The 18,097-nt window shown below is 31.4% G+C and overlaps 1 protein-coding gene across 1 annotated transcript in view; it reads right to left on the bottom strand.

Moving 5' to 3' along the window:
• LOC129228693 (WASH complex subunit 4-like) overlaps window positions 1–18,097 on the bottom strand; it is a 91,438-nt gene that overhangs the window by 26,974 nt on the left and 46,367 nt on the right. The window contains exons 10-17 of the mRNA XM_054863377.1: window positions 16,108–16,212; window positions 15,930–16,019; window positions 13,661–13,705; window positions 13,463–13,571; window positions 10,128–10,345; window positions 9,937–10,020; window positions 7,965–8,061; window positions 1,745–1,839 (exon numbers count right to left, since the gene is read on the bottom strand). Of these exons, the coding sequence (XP_054719352.1) occupies window positions 1,745–1,839; window positions 7,965–8,061; window positions 9,937–10,020; window positions 10,128–10,345; window positions 13,463–13,571; window positions 13,661–13,705; window positions 15,930–16,019; window positions 16,108–16,212 (843 nt within the window). The remainder of the gene's footprint in view (window positions 1–1,744; window positions 1,840–7,964; window positions 8,062–9,936; window positions 10,021–10,127; window positions 10,346–13,462; window positions 13,572–13,660; window positions 13,706–15,929; window positions 16,020–16,107; window positions 16,213–18,097) is intronic.

Below are 18,097 nucleotides of genomic sequence, written 5' to 3'. Positions count from 1 at the left end.
CTGCTTTTTTTTAATTTTTTTTTACACATCTAATTTTTTTTAGATGAGCGAGGAATATTTTATTCCTAGAAATTAGCTTAAAATATTTAAAAAATATGTTTGAAAACATTTGCAATTTTAACTATTTTTGAGAATATTGATCAGGTATTAGAAAGTAGTATGGGTATACGGGAAAGTAGGCTCGTATAGTTCTAGACGGAACTTCTTGTTGCATGTTAAACCAGTGGAGGATTTACTGGGGGGCGGTGGGGACGACTGTTCCCTCCATGACCATCATTTTTTAAAATCAATAATATAGAATTGAAGGAATTACTAGCTATTGCTACTAATTTCCATCAGGTGCATTCCACAAATTTGCTTTAAATTAAATTTAGATAGCCAGTGTAGTCGAGGATGGACAGCGTTACCCACGTTTTCATTTGAACCTCAACTTGCCCCTCCCCCCCTCTTTTTTGAACTTTAATAATTTTTATATTTCTATATGTGTCTTCCAACATATTTCTTCCATGGACTAACAATACTGGTATGATAATACACTTTGCAATGACTAAGAACATTGGTTTCCAGCCCTGGGGGTGATAGCCCCCAAACGGAAAATTTAACACTTAAAGGGGGCGATAAGTTGGTGATGGGCGATAGGGGACGATTAGTATTTAAAATACAGGGTAACGGGGGAAGGGCAATTCATTCCCTGCCCCCTACATGGCAGGTTTGAGGGGAGGAATATGGCTTTTACGGTTTTTAACCGCCAACCATTGAAATAGACTGTATGCGTAGAGAAAAAATATGAACTAATTCATAAGCAAGTTACTAGAGGTTGAGTTTGGATGTCCCGCACAAAACACATGCAAGTAAAATAAATTCGAAAAAAAAAAAAGTAATAGCTTTATAAAAATTATTACTGTGTCAGAAATATTTTTGTTTCAAATAGAAAGATAAAAATATTTTACCCCAGTTTAATGAAAATATTAGAGATATGACGAAATCTTAATAAAATTTAAGCGTCTTTTTGTCCTGCACATGAGGGTAGAATGACCCCAAAATGTATTTTTAGAAATAAATTTGGCGACAGAAAGCATGAGATTAATTTTTTTTCAAAGCATGGGACAGGAAGGGGAAAGACCAAATATTTTATTTGTAGCCCTAACAAGTTACACAAAACATTACTGAAATGGATACATTCGAAAATTGCAAATTAACAGCAACGACTCAAGAAAAATGATGAAGGCATCAGACAGTAAAAAATTTCGAAATGAATATATTGTATTGCACTGAGAAAAAGGAAATTGAGATTGATTGAGAGTTAAAAATCTAAAGAGGAATATAATTTAAAAAAAAAAAAATCACAGGTGCATCAATACAATGTTCCAAACTGTTCACCGTTCGAAAGAACGGTCGTTCATTTTTTAGGTGAACGAACGGATACGTTCATTTTAAAGAAAGATTCGTTCTTTTTGACCAATTCGTTCATGAATGAAACGTTCCTATACTGTAATAGAAATTTAAGATAACTAACTACTAATAAATACAACATTCTACAAAGATACAAACATTATTTTTAGAATAATCGCCTTCTTTAACATGGTCAAATATTTCATTACATTTGTTATAAGAGGAATATACCACATGGCAGGTTTTTGTTAAGTAACACTTATTCAGTTGAAATGAAATAATCACACTCCAAACAAATCATTTACATTATCTGAATCACGAAGAGACAAACATAATAAAATAAAATATTTACTCTATCCCTGAAGTACTTTTCTCTCACAGACTGAAACCAGTGAAGAGAATCAAAATCATGATAGAGATTCAGAAGCTTTAAAATATATGCAACACCTAGGGAGGAAAGAAATAATGTCTGTTACACTAAATAAATGTGACAATAATTACAACAGCACTACAACAACAACAACTGCAATGATGTGCATGAATTTGAATGGGGGTGTAAATGTTGATAGTATAGAAGTGATGAAATGCAAAATGTATTTTAACATTAAACAAAAAACACAAGAGTTGAAGAATCAGTTGAAAGGTGAAACAAGTTTTTTAATCACATTAGTCTTTTAAATAATTGAATTAGTTCTGTGTCTTCTCTTTTCTCAAACAGCATGGGACATATTTGAAGACATAAGAATCAGGAATAAACAGTCATTAAAAATTGAAAAGTAAATACAGTCGGACCTCCATATATCGAAGTAGCAAATTGCCGAGGAAAAATTCGATATATAGAAATTTCGATATATAGAAACGATCTTATTTTATCATAAAAATCTCCTAAACATTAAAATTAAAGCTAATTTTCGTGCATGAAACCCAATTTCTAATTTATACGAGCATCGGATTAAATGAAAGTTAATAATTAAAAAATTACAGGAATTACATTTTTGCGCCTTCATACATCTTCATTCTTCGGTATTTCAACTTTATCCGCAACATTGGGATTTTTCTTTTCACAATGTAATCGAGAGAAAAGTAAAATATCAGTCTAACTTAACTTGAATGATTTTTATTGAATCTAAAAAGACTAGGAATGACAATCAACAGACAAAAGGGATAACTAGAAACTGATTTTACAGTGTTACTGGTTGCAACTAAGATTTGAAATAAACTTGTGGGAATTTAAGAACTCCAGAACGGAATAACGACCTATCTAGACACCCTCTCAACCCCTGATTCCTTATGAGTTTCGTAGCAACCTTTAGTGAACATAATTTTCTCCCCTAACCTTCATTTTTCATGAGACAACAGTCTAAAATGGAAAAAAATCTACGAATGTCTCGAAAAAATTTCGATATACAGAGATTTTTTCGATATATAGAAACAATTTTTCTATGTAATAAACATAGAAATTTGCTGGGATTTCGATACATAGAAAATTTCGATATGTGGAAGTTCGATGTATGGAGGTTCGACTGTAAATACAGCATAAATGAAAAAAGTTAAATGACTAATTATACTAAATAAATGAACTGATGTGTGCATCACATGACTTCCTTTTACGCCAATTTCATGATAATAGTGCCTTGGAGTAAGCAAAGAAACACTTTAAATATTTTCACCCCAAATTTGTTGCGAACCGAAACAGAAAACGTTTTATACAGATTAATTTTCCCAATATTGGCAATTTTAATGTGATTCAATGGATAGCTCTCTAAATATCGCCAATAGAAAATTAAAACAGATTTATAAAAAAAAAATAGATTAAAAAAAAAGTCAAATTTGTCGCCAAGTTGCCGATTAAGAGCTTGGAGATATATCGCCAAGTGTTTGCCGTATTATAACACCATTTGAGTATGCATTGAAATTTGCAATGATTTCCCCCAAAAAATATCTAAAAGATCCTCTTTTGGAACATCCGAATGCAACCAAAAAGCGAGGTGCACAACTAGACCCCGCTAGGAGTCTACGTACCAAATTTTAATTTTCTAGGACATATCGTTTTTGTGAGTTATGCAAGATACATACACACATACAAACATCACAGAAAACTCGTTGTAATTAACTTGAGGATCCTCAAAATGACTATTTTGGGTATCTATATGTTCTTAGGTATATATACACGTGTGGTCGGGTTGAAAAAAAATCAGTATTCATTTGAGGGGAGCAAAATGGAAGTTTAGGTCGATTTTTGAGTGAAATTTTTTTTACAAATACAGTACTTCCTTTACTGTGTAAAAAGAAGTAATAGAGTAAAATAATAATTTTTAAAAAATGAACAAGACACACCAAATGCTATCACTTTCAACAAAAAATTGTTAAAGAATTAGTTTTAAAAAATGAACAGGACACACAAAATTCTATTAGTATCAACAAAAAAAAAAAAAATGCTTGACGCAAATTTACTTTAAAAGCTAAACATTATCTTATATCTTTAAACGAGCAATTCTTGTGGGTGTGTGAGTATGTATATATATGTATGTTTATTTATATTTCTTATCTCAGAAACGGCTCTAAGGATTTTGATGAAATTTTGGGTTTAATTGTAGTTTTGCATCCTAAGTTCATCTACGTCAGTGTTTTTTCTCTAAAAACGCCATTTTTTACAAAAAACCAGTTTTTAATGTTTTATCTAAATAAGTTAAGCCTTGAAGAAAACTGAATTGACACATAAGGAAGACGATTTGCAACCATAACAATGAAAATTTGTCTCTTCTCGCTTTAGAATTTCCAACTTGATTAGGGTTGCCAGGCTTGGCTGATATTAGCCATTTTGGCTCATTTCAATAAAACTTTGCTAAAAACAAATTCATAAGCATTATGTAAGTCGATGTTAGGCCTTTTTTCCCCCCTTTTTTTAAGAGAGAAACTATTGCTTTACTGGCTTATTTTATTTCATTTATTTATTTTCTTTTTCACTTCAAATAGTTTTATATGTTCTTTGAATCACGCATCTAAATTTTATTTCAAAAAAAGAAAAAAGAAACATATGTTTTGAGACTGTTTTGAACTTGTTAGAGCGGTTTGTGGATCATCAGTTTTTATGGATAGCATGCTGTAGGTAGCATTTTTGGCGCAAAGTGACCAACTACACGAAAAGTACTTATTCCAAATGAAAATCTCGATTGGGTTAAAATCCTGAATCACAACATAGAATAGAAGGAAGTAATGGGTTCAGAGTCGATTTTGCCGAAGTAAACAAAAATGTAACAGAGTTTAAAGCAAAATATTGATTTAATTGCATTCAGAATCTTCTTTGTTTGGTACTTCAGTGTTATAAGAAGGTTGCTGCGCATTTTCAATCCTAGCATTTTCTTCATATTTACTGTCGCCATGATTGGTCTAAGAAACTACTTTTTTGGAAATACCATGCGTTAAATATTTACAGGCAACCAGCTCAGAGTTTAATTGGTGGATGTCCGTGTGTGTGGGGGGGGGGGATTTTTAATCAGTTGTAGGCCTCTTATAGCTGAAATGATTATATTGCTGATGAAGTGCATAAATGTATAGCTCTCATTTCTCCGAAGCATATCCAACAACTGGCGATGACAATAATATTTTGCTAACGTGATGCTTTTCAAGTATATTTGAAAAAGTGTGAAACCTTAGAAAAATACGAGGTGACAAAAAAAATATATATATATTTTAAAGCGGAGCGAGGCTCGGTCATCCAGGTACTGTTAAATAAAAGCATTATCAAGACATAAATGGAAGTTGTTTTCAATGCTTTCCCCTATACCATCAAACTAATGATGCAGCTGCATCAAAACATGTTTTTGAAGGATACAAAAGTACTTCTAGAATGAATTGTTTGAATTGATAGCATCAGTTATCTATGTGAAAAGATTTGTAGAATCAAACTTTTTTTAACTGGAGTGATGATTACTCTTAAAGTAAATAGGGAAGAGAAAGTCTAAAATTTATGAAGAAAGTATTTTGGATTGTGTTGCACAAAATTTGGATATTCTCTGGACAAACAGTTCGACCTATATTTTATGATGAAGTGAAAAAATTCGGTAAAAGTTTTTTTATTAAGAAAATTCATTTCACTGAAATTCATGCAATCAGAATTTAGAACACTTTCTTTCAATTACTGAAAAAAATTGTTAATTTTGTGAATTTTTAGTTTAAACGTTATAATTGTTTATTCAAGGTGCAAATGGTTATAACTTTTAACCCCTTGGTTATACAGGGTAGTTATAATTTAAGTTACAATTTCAAAACGCTATGTTGTTAGCCAAAAGGGTACAACAAATTCCAAGGGTTCACAAAACATTTCTCATTGAAAAGACAAGATTTTTGTATTTACATTAAAAAAGTGATAGTGAAAAGAGAAAAACAGAAACTTCATGAAACAGAAACATAACGGATGATTAACACATTAGCTGTTCCATAAGCTTTCCACCTAGCTCTGCTACTAACTGGAAGCTCAAAACAGTGTGCTCTACTTGAGAACGGAAGGTATCTGTACTGATTCTATAAATCTATTGCACATGTCATGCAGGGGCGGCATTTCAGCATTTCATTTGGGGGGTCAACTTTCTTAAATACGAATTACCTCAGTATGGAACAAAACACATATTGGCTAACAGCAAACAATCATGATATGGGGGGAAACTGCATAGTTAAAGAGCCCACAGAAAAGATATTTGTTGATGTGATATATTATTTTCAAAAATAGTATGTATTTTTAAAGTGTATCAATGAAAGCATACTATGCATTGAGCAGCTGAAACGTGTTTCAAGCTAAAGAAATTGATGAGCACTCATTAAATAGACGCATTTAAAGTATGGGCATAACAATGAATGTAAAATACCAAAGCATTTTCTAGCGAAAATCATGCAGCCACACCAATGCACGGGCCTCTCATAACCATCATTATGCACAGCACACAAGAACGAGATATTTAGCCCATATGAGGAAATTACGTCTTCAGTTAAAATCAACATAATTCTTCATCAGTTCTTTCTATTTTGAAAAGGCCGGTAAAGGCTTGGATGAATTTCTTATAATTTAAAAAACGGAAAACACTTGCTCTTGTCTGGAAATGTGTCGAGTTTCATCCACCATCACGGAAAATCAGCAAGCTTGTTTTTCTTGAACATTGGTGATTTACGTAAATTTAATTAGCTCACTTTTTATCATTCCTCTCAAAAAATTTGGGGGTGCGACCACCCCTCTTGAACCCCCTATTTGCCGCCCCTGCATGTCATGTGTTAGTGATTTGCATACCTTCACAGCAGCAATATGAACACTGATAGCGCCATCTATCAGCACATTTTGAAAGTCATTGGCACATTCTACAGTATTGCGATGGTTTGATAGTCAAATCAGAAATATCAGGTCGAACAGTAGTTTCAAACTTAGTGTTTTGAGACCGAAACTTTAATTATAATAACTTTGTACAGTAAAACCAGTGTTTAATGATACTGTCTATAATGATAACCTGTCCATAACAATTTTTTTTTTTTTGGCCCCAGCAAAATGTCGGCATGAATAATCAAACTGCCTATAATGATAACCTGTCTATTATGATATTTTTTTAAGGTCCCAACAGTATCATTGTAGGTAGGTTTTACTGTATACTGCATACTTGAAACGATGGAAACACATTGTCAATAGTATTTTAGACAAATTGTAATCTAGGTAGAATTATTTCAAAAGGATTTCAAGATATCACTGCAAGAAGATTTGCTGTGTTCAGCATTGATTGGTTGAATCTTCATTTTTAACACTAGAACGACTGACATTTTCTGTATACCTAGAAAGACTGAAGGGGCCAGTGTGGCCCCTACCCATTTTTGGAGTGAATTCTTTTAAAAATTCTTCCTGAGGGAGTCCACATGCCTGATACACCTTCTTTCATGACTAAATAAAAACTTGGTACTTAATTATTTTTAGTTTTTCTCTCTATACTGGGCAAAAGGTTGAATTAGTTTTCCTTTCTAACAGCCACCGTTAGGATGGTAAGCAGTCGGTACTGTTTATAGCATTTGGATATCCAATCGGTTGCATAAAGAGGAAGTTACAGGTTAAACTAGAGTGAATGGCATTTTTTTATGCTACAACAATTAGGAGAAAGGAAAAAAAATTTTTTAATTGTCAAAATGCTTAGGGGCCACTGTGGCCCCTTCCGTCTTTATAGGTATAAGGATCAATATTAACAGTATTATGAGGCGAATGATTAAATGATTAAACAAGCATTCAAATAGTGTCAAATAATGAAAAGTCAGAAAATTCCATTAAGTTCCGTTTGATATTATCCGAGTTATTAAACAACAAACTACGCGAGGGGCCACACAGGCCCCTCCGTCTTTCTAGTGTTAAAATGCAAAACACTTTGCTCAAACCTTTTCACTTTAATATTTTATAACCACAAGAAATAAAATACTCCCTCCAATTTAACCAAATAAATTCAGAAAGAAAATTTGCTCAAAAACTTGACAATCAAATCAGGTAAAATTAATTTGAACAACATATAAAATTTTAAACATATCAGGATCAATTCAGAAAACTAGCTTACCCATAGCAAAGCCATCATCTGTGAAAGCAGCACCAACTTTATTCTTTCTGGATAGTTTTTCTTTGCTGGAAATAGACTGCTCAACAAAATTTATGGTCTGAAAAAAAAAAAAAAACATTTTAGTGCGACCATTTCATTGAAAAGGGCTACCAAAGAATCAAGTCTCAGTCACTTTTTTGTTTAAAATAATATTGAGCTATGACAACAAGCTTCATAATACTGTTTGAGCCCTTCTTGAATCTCTAGTAAGCAAGGCCTTGATTTTGAGCAAAAAAAGTTTTTTCCGTTGTTCACTTCGGATCGAATATTTCGAAAAAACTAACAAAGACAACGATTCCTCACGTTTTTAAGAAATGGTCAGTTTTTAAGTTCATGGTTTTTTTTTTTTCTTTTTTTGGTAAAGGGTTCGTTTTAGGTATATGACCTTATATAATTCCAAATTCATTGAAAAATACTTGTGTCAGGCAACAGAAATTGTTTGACCAATAAACAAACTAAAGCTTCTATTAGTGCTCACATTTCCTTTTATTTAGTAATAGCCAACATTAGTATTATATTTAAAAAAATTGTAAAACATATCTTTTTGTTTTATGCTTACATCTTTACACTTAAAAATATACAGTTAAATGTTGCTTGTAGTTTTTGTAGAGTATCAATCTTTTAATTTGTTGTTTATAGCAAATAGGTTATTTAATTTTTGCGCTGCATACACAACTTGTTTTGTAAAATGGCTTCTAAAAGGGAAAAAGTGGATATCATTTTTTTAGCCTTTGAACCTAGAATATTTTTTATTTACAAAAAAAAAATTCTCAGAATTTGATAGCTTTTACTATACTGCCTATATTGTTTTTCTCAAAATTTAAATTTTAAATTTATTGGCTGCTTTAGAATTAACATAAGCATACATATATTAAGATCAACTTCAATTTTTGGGTGTTGCAATCAAGAAATCAACTTAGTTTATTTCATACTCTATAGTACAATCCAAGTTTATAGAAATAGTCTTTTGATCTAAAAAATATTTTAGATTTTATTTTAAAGTTTTTTGGCTTTAAAATTTCTTTGAGGTGAAAGTTTTTGAAAGTTAAAACGTATTTTCTAGTTACCTATCCTTATTAAAAAAAAGCATGGACTTTTATTTTAACATAAATGTGTTACGGTTACGCATAAAAAAAATAATGTATAACCTAAACCAGTGTACAACATAACCCCAAAATAATAATGTCATTCCCTTAAATTTCTCACTTGTCACAGTTGAACTAGATTACAATGCACTGGCATTCACAATCAACTTGGAATTGCAATGGCCATTTTTTTAAGTCCTGCATTGCCAGACCTTGCTTTTTATAAACGAGATCTTTTCATAAGTCAATCCTAAAACTCGGCTAAATTTGGACCAAAAAGTGGCTGAGTTTGATAATTCCTAATAAACGGAAATGTGTGAGCAACAGGTTTCACATCCTGCCAGGGTGTGGCCATGTTTTATGAATTCAGTGTGTTATTGATTGCTGAGTTGTTAAAAATGTACTGCAATACAAAAAGTAAAGTGAATTAATGAAAAGTTAAGTCTTATTGATTGTCTAAATTAGTAACAAATTTTAAACAAATTCCTTGATCTATTCAAAGTGGTTTTTTTTCCTTAATATATGATGTCTTCCAGTTTTTATCTAAATTTGACTTTGCGTAATTGAAGATCTGAATTTTTGCTATACAGTGCACACCATGTTATTGTACCTTTTTAAATTCTTACAGAAAGATGAAAATTTATTTATCTAATACTACTAAAACTTTGAAAAATAGAATTTCAAGAACATAACAAAGGAGTAAAGCAGATAACTTTAATATGATTGTTCAAGATGAGATTTAACACATCATTCCCAACATGAAATCATCATTCAATAACGTTAAATAAATTTCAATATTTTAAAAGTTTTTTTAAATAAAAATTAATTATTTAGAAGAAAATTCATACCAATGGAGGAATAATGACAAAGAAATTTTTCATATGGCCATTTTTCGGGTCTTGAAAAGCTGGAGCAAAAGCATCAACCAATAACTTTAGAATAGAAAAAAAAAAAAGAAAGTCAAAAGCAAGATAAAAAAAATAAATAAATAATAATAATAATAATAATAGCGAGAGTAATGATGGAGAAGTATACTTACTTTAAAATATTCAGTTCCTTCTGAGAAATTTTTACTCAAATTATTAATAACAGAATCTAACTTTTTGGCTCCAGAAACAGCTTCAGCCGATAAATTTTCATCTTTGCACAAGTCTTCAAAACAAATAATATCATCCAGATCAGGAATGAAACGAATAGCATTACTGCAGCAATGTATCCCACCAGAACGGATCATTCTGACAAACCCCATTGCATTTCCTGAAATGATATTCTTCTTTAATCATTATTTTATGCTTCATTCTCAGTAATATGAGCTTTTAGTTTGAAACCATGCAATTTTCAATACGAAATTGGAAATTTTGGAATGTCATTGAAAAGCTACAATTTAAGTTTAATATTACAAAAAAAAAAAAAAAAATTTTTGGTTAAAGTATAAAAGTGAGGGAAAAAAGATTATTTACATAAGTACAGTCGACTCCCACTATAACCCGATTCAACTTACGCGAAATGGCTATAACCAGGGCTGCAGAGTTGGAAGGAAAATGGCCGACTCCGGCTCCGGGATTTTGAAACACCCGACTCCAACTCCGGATTTTTTTTTAAATTGTATTTTTTCAATTCACTCTCTCCCTTCAGGGGAAGGGGGAAAACCTCTAAACAGAGACTGAAATATTAATTTCTTTTCATGAAAATTTCAAATTTTGTTTTTTATTGTAAACCCAAGACGCATACAATGTTAGTATGTCAGAAATTCAAGTTAAAAATTAAATTTTCCAATAGTTACGAGTTAAAAAGTGAGATGACTTAAAAATCCCTTTTAAAAAAATTGAAAAGGATTACCTGTAATTTGCCCCCCTTTAATGTTTAACAAATAGATATTGATCAAATCGTGTGCTTTCAATTTTTGAAAGCTGTATCTTGAGAGAAAAAAAGCTTTTTTTCTAAATCTAAATTTTTGAGAATGGGTGGTTTACCCCGGTTGACACCTATCTGGTAGATGACACCCAAAGTTAATTTCAGAGTTTATAAAAAATATAAATACTTTAATTCTGAAAATTTTCGCAAATATATTTTAAAGTATGTTTCATCAATAAAATGTCAACGAAAATAGGGCAGATATACGTCAGGAGCTATTTTTACACAAAATGCGGCGGTATACGAATTTTGTACGAATAGCTTTTACTATACCTATATTTCGTCTTCGCTAAATTTATAATTTCAATTTTATTGACTGCTTTAGAATTAACCTTAGTATGAAGATTTTAAGATTAACTGCAATTATAGTGTGTTGTAATCAAGAAATCATTTACACTTATTTTGTTCCATATTTTTTAGTGAGAACCAAGATTATAGAAATAGTATTAATAAAGAAAAAAACAATAGATTATGTCATCGCTTCTTTTGGATTCGTGCTTTTGTGCCAGAACTTCTTTGAATTTGCCGATCACCCTTAAAAGTTTCAACCTTAGCTACGGACCTCGACTTACTAATTTGTTACGTCTCTTTAACTATTTTATAACTAAGATCGAACAAAACAGCATATTTCTATTTTTATTTTAAAGTGATTACTTGAAAATGTTAGTCAACAAAACCATTTGCTGACAGTTGCTATTAGTTAAGTTGAAAAGCAAGCAAACTAGGGGACGAGAGAGTCAGTAGAAAGGAAAGAAAAAAAGAAGAACGGAGTCGGAGTCGGCATGTTTTCCAACGACTCTGACTCCTTCACCACAAAATCAGTCCGACTCCGACTCTTCGACTGCGACTCCACAGCCTTGGCTATAATGCGAATTTTCCACGAGTAACGAATTTTAGAGCTAACGCGAGCGAATTCCTCGTCCACAACACGAATTTCTTTAGAAGGAAGTAGTGGCTTTGTTATTGACAACTAAATATATACTTTGTGAATGTTATTACATCCCATTAGCATCACACTGACCATTGAAAGTTCCCACATCAAACTAGTCTAGGCATCACGTTGTTAGTGCATAAAAAAAATTGCGCAGCAGCTTTCTCTTTTTACATTCTAAACATTAAAGTTGATGAAATATAAAGGCACCTTAGTGAGCTGTTTCATCTAAAGTTTATGAAGATGGGGAAAAAAATAAAGTTTCTGACAATAAAAAGAAGATTAAGATTCTCAACATGCGTAGACAACTACCAAACCTTGACGGTAGCAACGCAATGAGTATGAGTGAATCTTTCATACGTACAGTTAAAAGTCAAAACTAAATGCTACCCATATAAGTTCAGAACTTAGTATCAATGTTAAAGCTTGCAGAGTCTGAGTAAAGTATATGAAAATGGAAGCTGCTTTTGCATTGTGGATTAAAGAGATTGGGAAGAGGAGCTTGTTGCCATGAATGGAAACGTTATAAAAGAAAAGGTGAAGCAACCGTATTTTAAAATTTAATAAAAAATAACGATCTGACTATGCAGCATAAATCTTCATCACCTTCATTTTTTAACTCATAAATATTATTACTGTATCTACTGTACAGTACTATTATAGTGCAGCATTTACTACATACTGTATTACCATGTTGTTTTATTTTATCAATCATTCTTTTTGTGCATTTTAACTATTTTATGTTGAATAAAACAACTTTTTTAAATACAGTAAAAGTTGAGTTTTTTATGTAAGAAACTGTAATGTATAGTTGAGGAATGCTTTAAAGCAGTTTGAGGTTTGCTTACAAATGTCTAAAAAATTTGGTATGTTTCTAAAAAATGTTTATGCATACATTTTTCCATAACGCGAAATTTTGACTTCCGCAAGGAGTCTTGGAACGCATCCCTCGCGTAAGTTGGGACTCGACTGTACACCAGAACCTTAAAATCAGCAGGAAAAAAAGAGGGAACTAGTTAATATTTTTAAGAGGAGCAATATGAGATTGGAGAGTTGGGGTCTAAGCACAAATCTGAATTATTTACAAAAAAAAAAAAAAGGTTCAACATGCTAGGTTTTTCCTTAAAACTATGCAAAAACATTTGCGTGTAATCATTTTATAATTTTGAAAAAAAAAAAAAAAACCAAATATTTCGTCTTCAAAAAAAAAAAAAATGTTTACTACATGAACTGTAATAGTAATTAGTATCGTAATGAAAAATGTTCCGACTTTTATAAAAAATGTATTTCAAATAAAAACATACTGAATTTAACTTCACAATCTTTTAAGTAACATGTAAAGACAAAGAAATAAGAATTTAATAAACAGGTTTTTAACTTTAAAAACATTAAATTTCCCCCAAGTTAAATAAAGGATAAAAAAGTTAGCAATATTCGATAAAGAGTTTCTAGAATTAAAACTTCAGGATCTAACTAAAAAATTTACTTTAAGCAAAATAAATGAGCAAATAAATACTGACTATGCTTACCAATTTGGCTGATTAAAAGACGAAATTGATCTAAATAGCTTTGACCATCATTAGTTAGGCCCAACTTGCGAATACCCCTATGAAACTTTTCAGCTCTGTCAAATGGATACTAGATAAAATGCATTGATGAATTTTCAGTATTAATACATTTTGAAAAATCAATCCTAATATCTGAGGAATGTTTATGAAGATATTTACCTTTTGTCCACACTGTGCTTTATTCTCTTTGAAAAATCTAAGATCCTGTATCATTCCAAAAAAAAAAAGTTTAATTAATTACATTACTCAGACAAAATCTGATCACATTGCAAAAATTTGACAGCTAAGAGTTTAGGGTTATTAAAAATGAAGCATTGTACGATACACAATAACACATTTTCATTATTGAACAATTATTTCAAAAACTATGGGGCTCCACCTCCTGCTCACTGCTGCTCACCAGGAGATTGCTTTGCAATCTTATTTGAGTCGCAAAGATTTAAATCGTCAATTAAAAAGAATCAGATTAAAATCACGCTTCAAGTTCCGTTTGGAACAAAAAGCACCCCTTTTCCGAGTTTTAAACTAACTTGTACTAAGGGCCTCCTGAGCATTTTGCAAAACGGCAGTTTTGTACTTTTAAAAAGTCACTTTCAAATTTGTGGTCTCTAGTAATATATTTTGCTCCTTAGCTAAAGGCTTCAATTGAGTTGAGCACAGGATTTTCCTTTAAAATAGAAATCCTTATATATGCTGTTTTAATTAAATGAGTAAGTTAGAACAAGCTTTATTTTACGCAGAAAAAAATCTTTAGAATGTTAAAAGGTGTGGGAAATTTTTTCATCCCTTTAAAAGGCAATTTAAATGAAATTTTAGCTTAAAAAATTAATGAAAAAAATTAATTTAAAATTTAAAATAAAAAAAACCCAGATATCAACCCCTGGGGCTTGAAGTAATTTTGTATCAAATTTCAAGGTTGTAGGTGCTATGGGCTCTCCTAGATGCAGGCCCGCCAGACTTCCTTTCACAATTTCTTTGACATTACTTTTTTTTTCAGTATAATAAAAGTTGAGGCTGGTCAAGCAGTTACTGTTATTGGCGCTTGATATTGCAACACGATAATGCACGAGTGGTTGTGGGCTAGTTGAAATAACCCTTTGATTTCAAATAAACCCCTTAAGAAGAAATCTAACGATGTTAAATCACACAATCTAGGGTGCCAATTCTGATCATCGAAACAAGAGAGTACAAAACCAGGAAATGCCTCATGCAGTAATTGAATTGCTTCACTGCCAGTTTGGTCCCCTCCACTTTCAAACTTAATTTGCACTTAAGTAGGAAATATATTACCCTTAAAAAATGGAAAAGTAAATCTGACAGGTAATTAATTCAGATCTTACTTATTCAACAGAACTATACAAACGATCAATGAGATTGATCAATTTCAATTCATTTGTACTTCATTATTTCCAATTGCTGATGAGGAACCAGCAATACCAAACTAAAAGAGTTGCACAGTACAGCACAGTATTGCACTAAAATGATATTTTAAAATTAAATTTTCATAAGAATTTTGAGAAACTATTTGATTTTTGAGATAAATGAAAATCTTCATCAAGATGAGTGGAAGAGGCTATATGTATTACACATGCGTATATACTCTTACATATATCAGATACCAAATGAAATTAGCCCAAATGAGCAGAGTTTTTAAATAACAAAAATAGCAGTGTTTTCATGTGCTTCAGTAATTTTCAATGTGCGATATGTACTGAAAATAATTTGCGCTCAGGTGAGCTGGTGACGGTTTCAAACAAAGTAGGCACAGTTGTGGACATTCTGCAATCATGCCATTGCAAAATTAGAGTTTTCCTTTTTATCCTTCGAACAGGTTTCCAAAAACTCACTTGAAGTGATCATAATATAATAAAAGAGATTACATGGAAAAGTAACAAGTCTAACCATTTTAGCTTAAATAGTTTGTCATAAAACAAATTATACGGCCTAGAACACATAATTGTTAACAATTTTTATCTGCAACCATCAAAGTACTATTTAAATGAAGAACATCTAAACATTTTCTACATTATAAATAAAGAAGTGAAAAATGTTCTGTTTATTGCAATAAATAAAAAAACTATTGTGGTTGATTTTTTTTTTTTTTTTTTTTTTTTAAATTTTAAAGAGAGAAATGAACATTAGTACTTAAGTTCATACAACATATACATTTAAACCATATAAATCAGGGATTCCAATCTGTAAACAGGCAGAAAAAATTAAGGCTAGTTTTGCTAAATCAGAGATGAGTTTTTTTTTTTTTTTTTAATATGGTACTTCTAACAAAGAAGGAGACAAATTAAATTAATACTTGAGAAAATAACTTATTTCCAAGAACATGTTTAGTTTGAGATTTCACCATCACAAAATACAAACTGAAACATTTTTTTTTCTCTCAAAAGTGTTCAAATAGCCATATAGTATACATTACCTTTATTAATCTAGATTTGATATGCTCATCATACAAAAACTGAGAAAATATTTGGAATTTCTTTCGTAAGAATTGGTACACAAAATTCACCTGCAAACAAAGATAACGTAAAGAGAATTATTCAAATTGTTTTAAACTTGATACTAATAAGATACTCTGTACAGTAAAAGAAACTCACAGTAGTATTCATTACACCAATTCCATGAGTCCGAATAGAATTAGCAATATGGCGAATGTTTATGGTGTTCAGATGCTTGTTATTACTTAAGCGTTCCACAAATATCTAAAACAAAATGTTTTTAAAGGAAATCACATTTTAATGATTTTTGTATACTGTCACATCATCTAGTTTATTTCTATGTTTGCATTTTATTCATACTTAAAAAATACTTCAGCAGTATGAAAATGATTCTAAAAAATATATAAAAAAGAAAAGAAAGAAAGAAATATGTGTGCAGTCTTTTAACAATTTAATTTTAGGAAAGTCTTGGCTTTTAAACAAGGTATGAAAAATCTAGCATTTCTTTATGTAGTAACATTTTGTGAAACTGAAAGATTGAAAGTATAAAACTAAGTATAAAAGAATAAGTAAAAACAAACAATATTTTATACAACCTAATGGTTATTACTTAACTATCTATCTTTACTATTAATTAAGTTGAAAGACCCTCTGTCTGGATTTCTGGATCTCTGTGAAGCGCATAGCGCCTAGACCGTTCGGCCGATTTTCATGAAATTTGGCAGAAAGTTAGTTTGTAGCACAGGGACCTCAAAGCGATTTTTCAAAAATTCGAATTTGTTCTTTTTCTATTTCAATTTTAAGAACATTTTTCAGAACCATTCACTCCTCTTTCTTTTTTCTCTGCACATTTCAGATCTTGTGGAAAACGAACAAAACAAATTTTAAGGTAAACTTAGCAACATAATAAAAGATGAAAAATATTAGGACAGTATTGTCAAATGTAAGAAAAAGTTATTTTCTTTCTTCTCTGTCAGAAAATGAAAAAATAACTCCAAGTAGGAAATGTCACACATCTGAACAAGCTTTCCCTTTTTTAATTGGGTTTAGTAAACGTAGAAATGATGTTAATTGTTTCTAGTACAGATCTAGATAGTACAATAAGAGTGTTATCATTCCATTAGAATGATCTAAAACAGTCTAAACCGGCGTTTAGGAGACTTCAATTTCAAAAATATATCAGGGTCCTACACCTCTTTTTTGTGCACAAATATTACACTGCATTCTAAAGGTATAGTCATATTTTAATAATGACAACCTCAAAAATCAGAAGAAACATCCGCCCTGAAATTTTCATATGCTACAACACATGGTCAACAAGGGCACCCATAAGAGGAGGCAGGGGGGGGGGGGGCTCGAGCCCCCCCCCCCCCTTGAAATTAGAACTTTCTTGCTTTTGGTACTCTTTTCTTTGCAAAAATGTTAAAACATTTATTCTTCAGCCATCAATGAATAAGTTATTAAAAATGATAAATTGTAATGACTCTAATCTGTCCTGAAATCGGTTTCCATTTAGAAAATACCCTGCTAAAACATGGGGAAAATATCTGAGCCCCCCCCCCCCTACAATTTTATGGGGGCCCTTGATGATCAAGATAAAAATTATAATCCATGATTAAAAGACCTTGAATGTAGTGAAAGTAATTGGTCATTCACTTGTGTAACAATTTTGACAAACCAATAGAAGTTACAATGACTTGACACCTGAGATGTGTGATTGACTTTGCGAAGAAATCAGCAAACCCGAAAAGTCGTACAAGAAACGTAAGAGATAGGATAGGAAGATTGATAATTTTACAATAAGGCAGAGATAGCCAAAAGAATTCTTACATGAGGAATGTTTTGGACTCAACAATGAAGTGGCATGCATTAATAAGACAGCAGTGTCCCGAAAAATAAGCACTGGGTAACGAAGGTGGGTCGCCATGGCATCAGTGTCCAGGGGCGGATACAAGAGGAGGGTCATGAGGTCATGACCCTCCTAAACCGTCAACAATAAAACAATTGAAAATGCGAGATTTTGACATAAATTTTGACACATTTATTACCAATTGCTACTCTTTTTGCCACACATTTTGACTTATTACTTCTTATGTATCACATTACTATACTGTATAAAATTCTTTTGCATCTTTTCTGTTGTTCTTTT

Source organism: Uloborus diversus, chromosome 8, assembly GCF_026930045.1.
Source record: "Uloborus diversus isolate 005 chromosome 8, Udiv.v.3.1, whole genome shotgun sequence".
Lineage (NCBI taxonomy): Eukaryota > Metazoa > Arthropoda > Arachnida > Araneae > Uloboridae > Uloborus > Uloborus diversus.
This window is presented reverse-complemented; position numbering and strand designations above follow the sequence as displayed.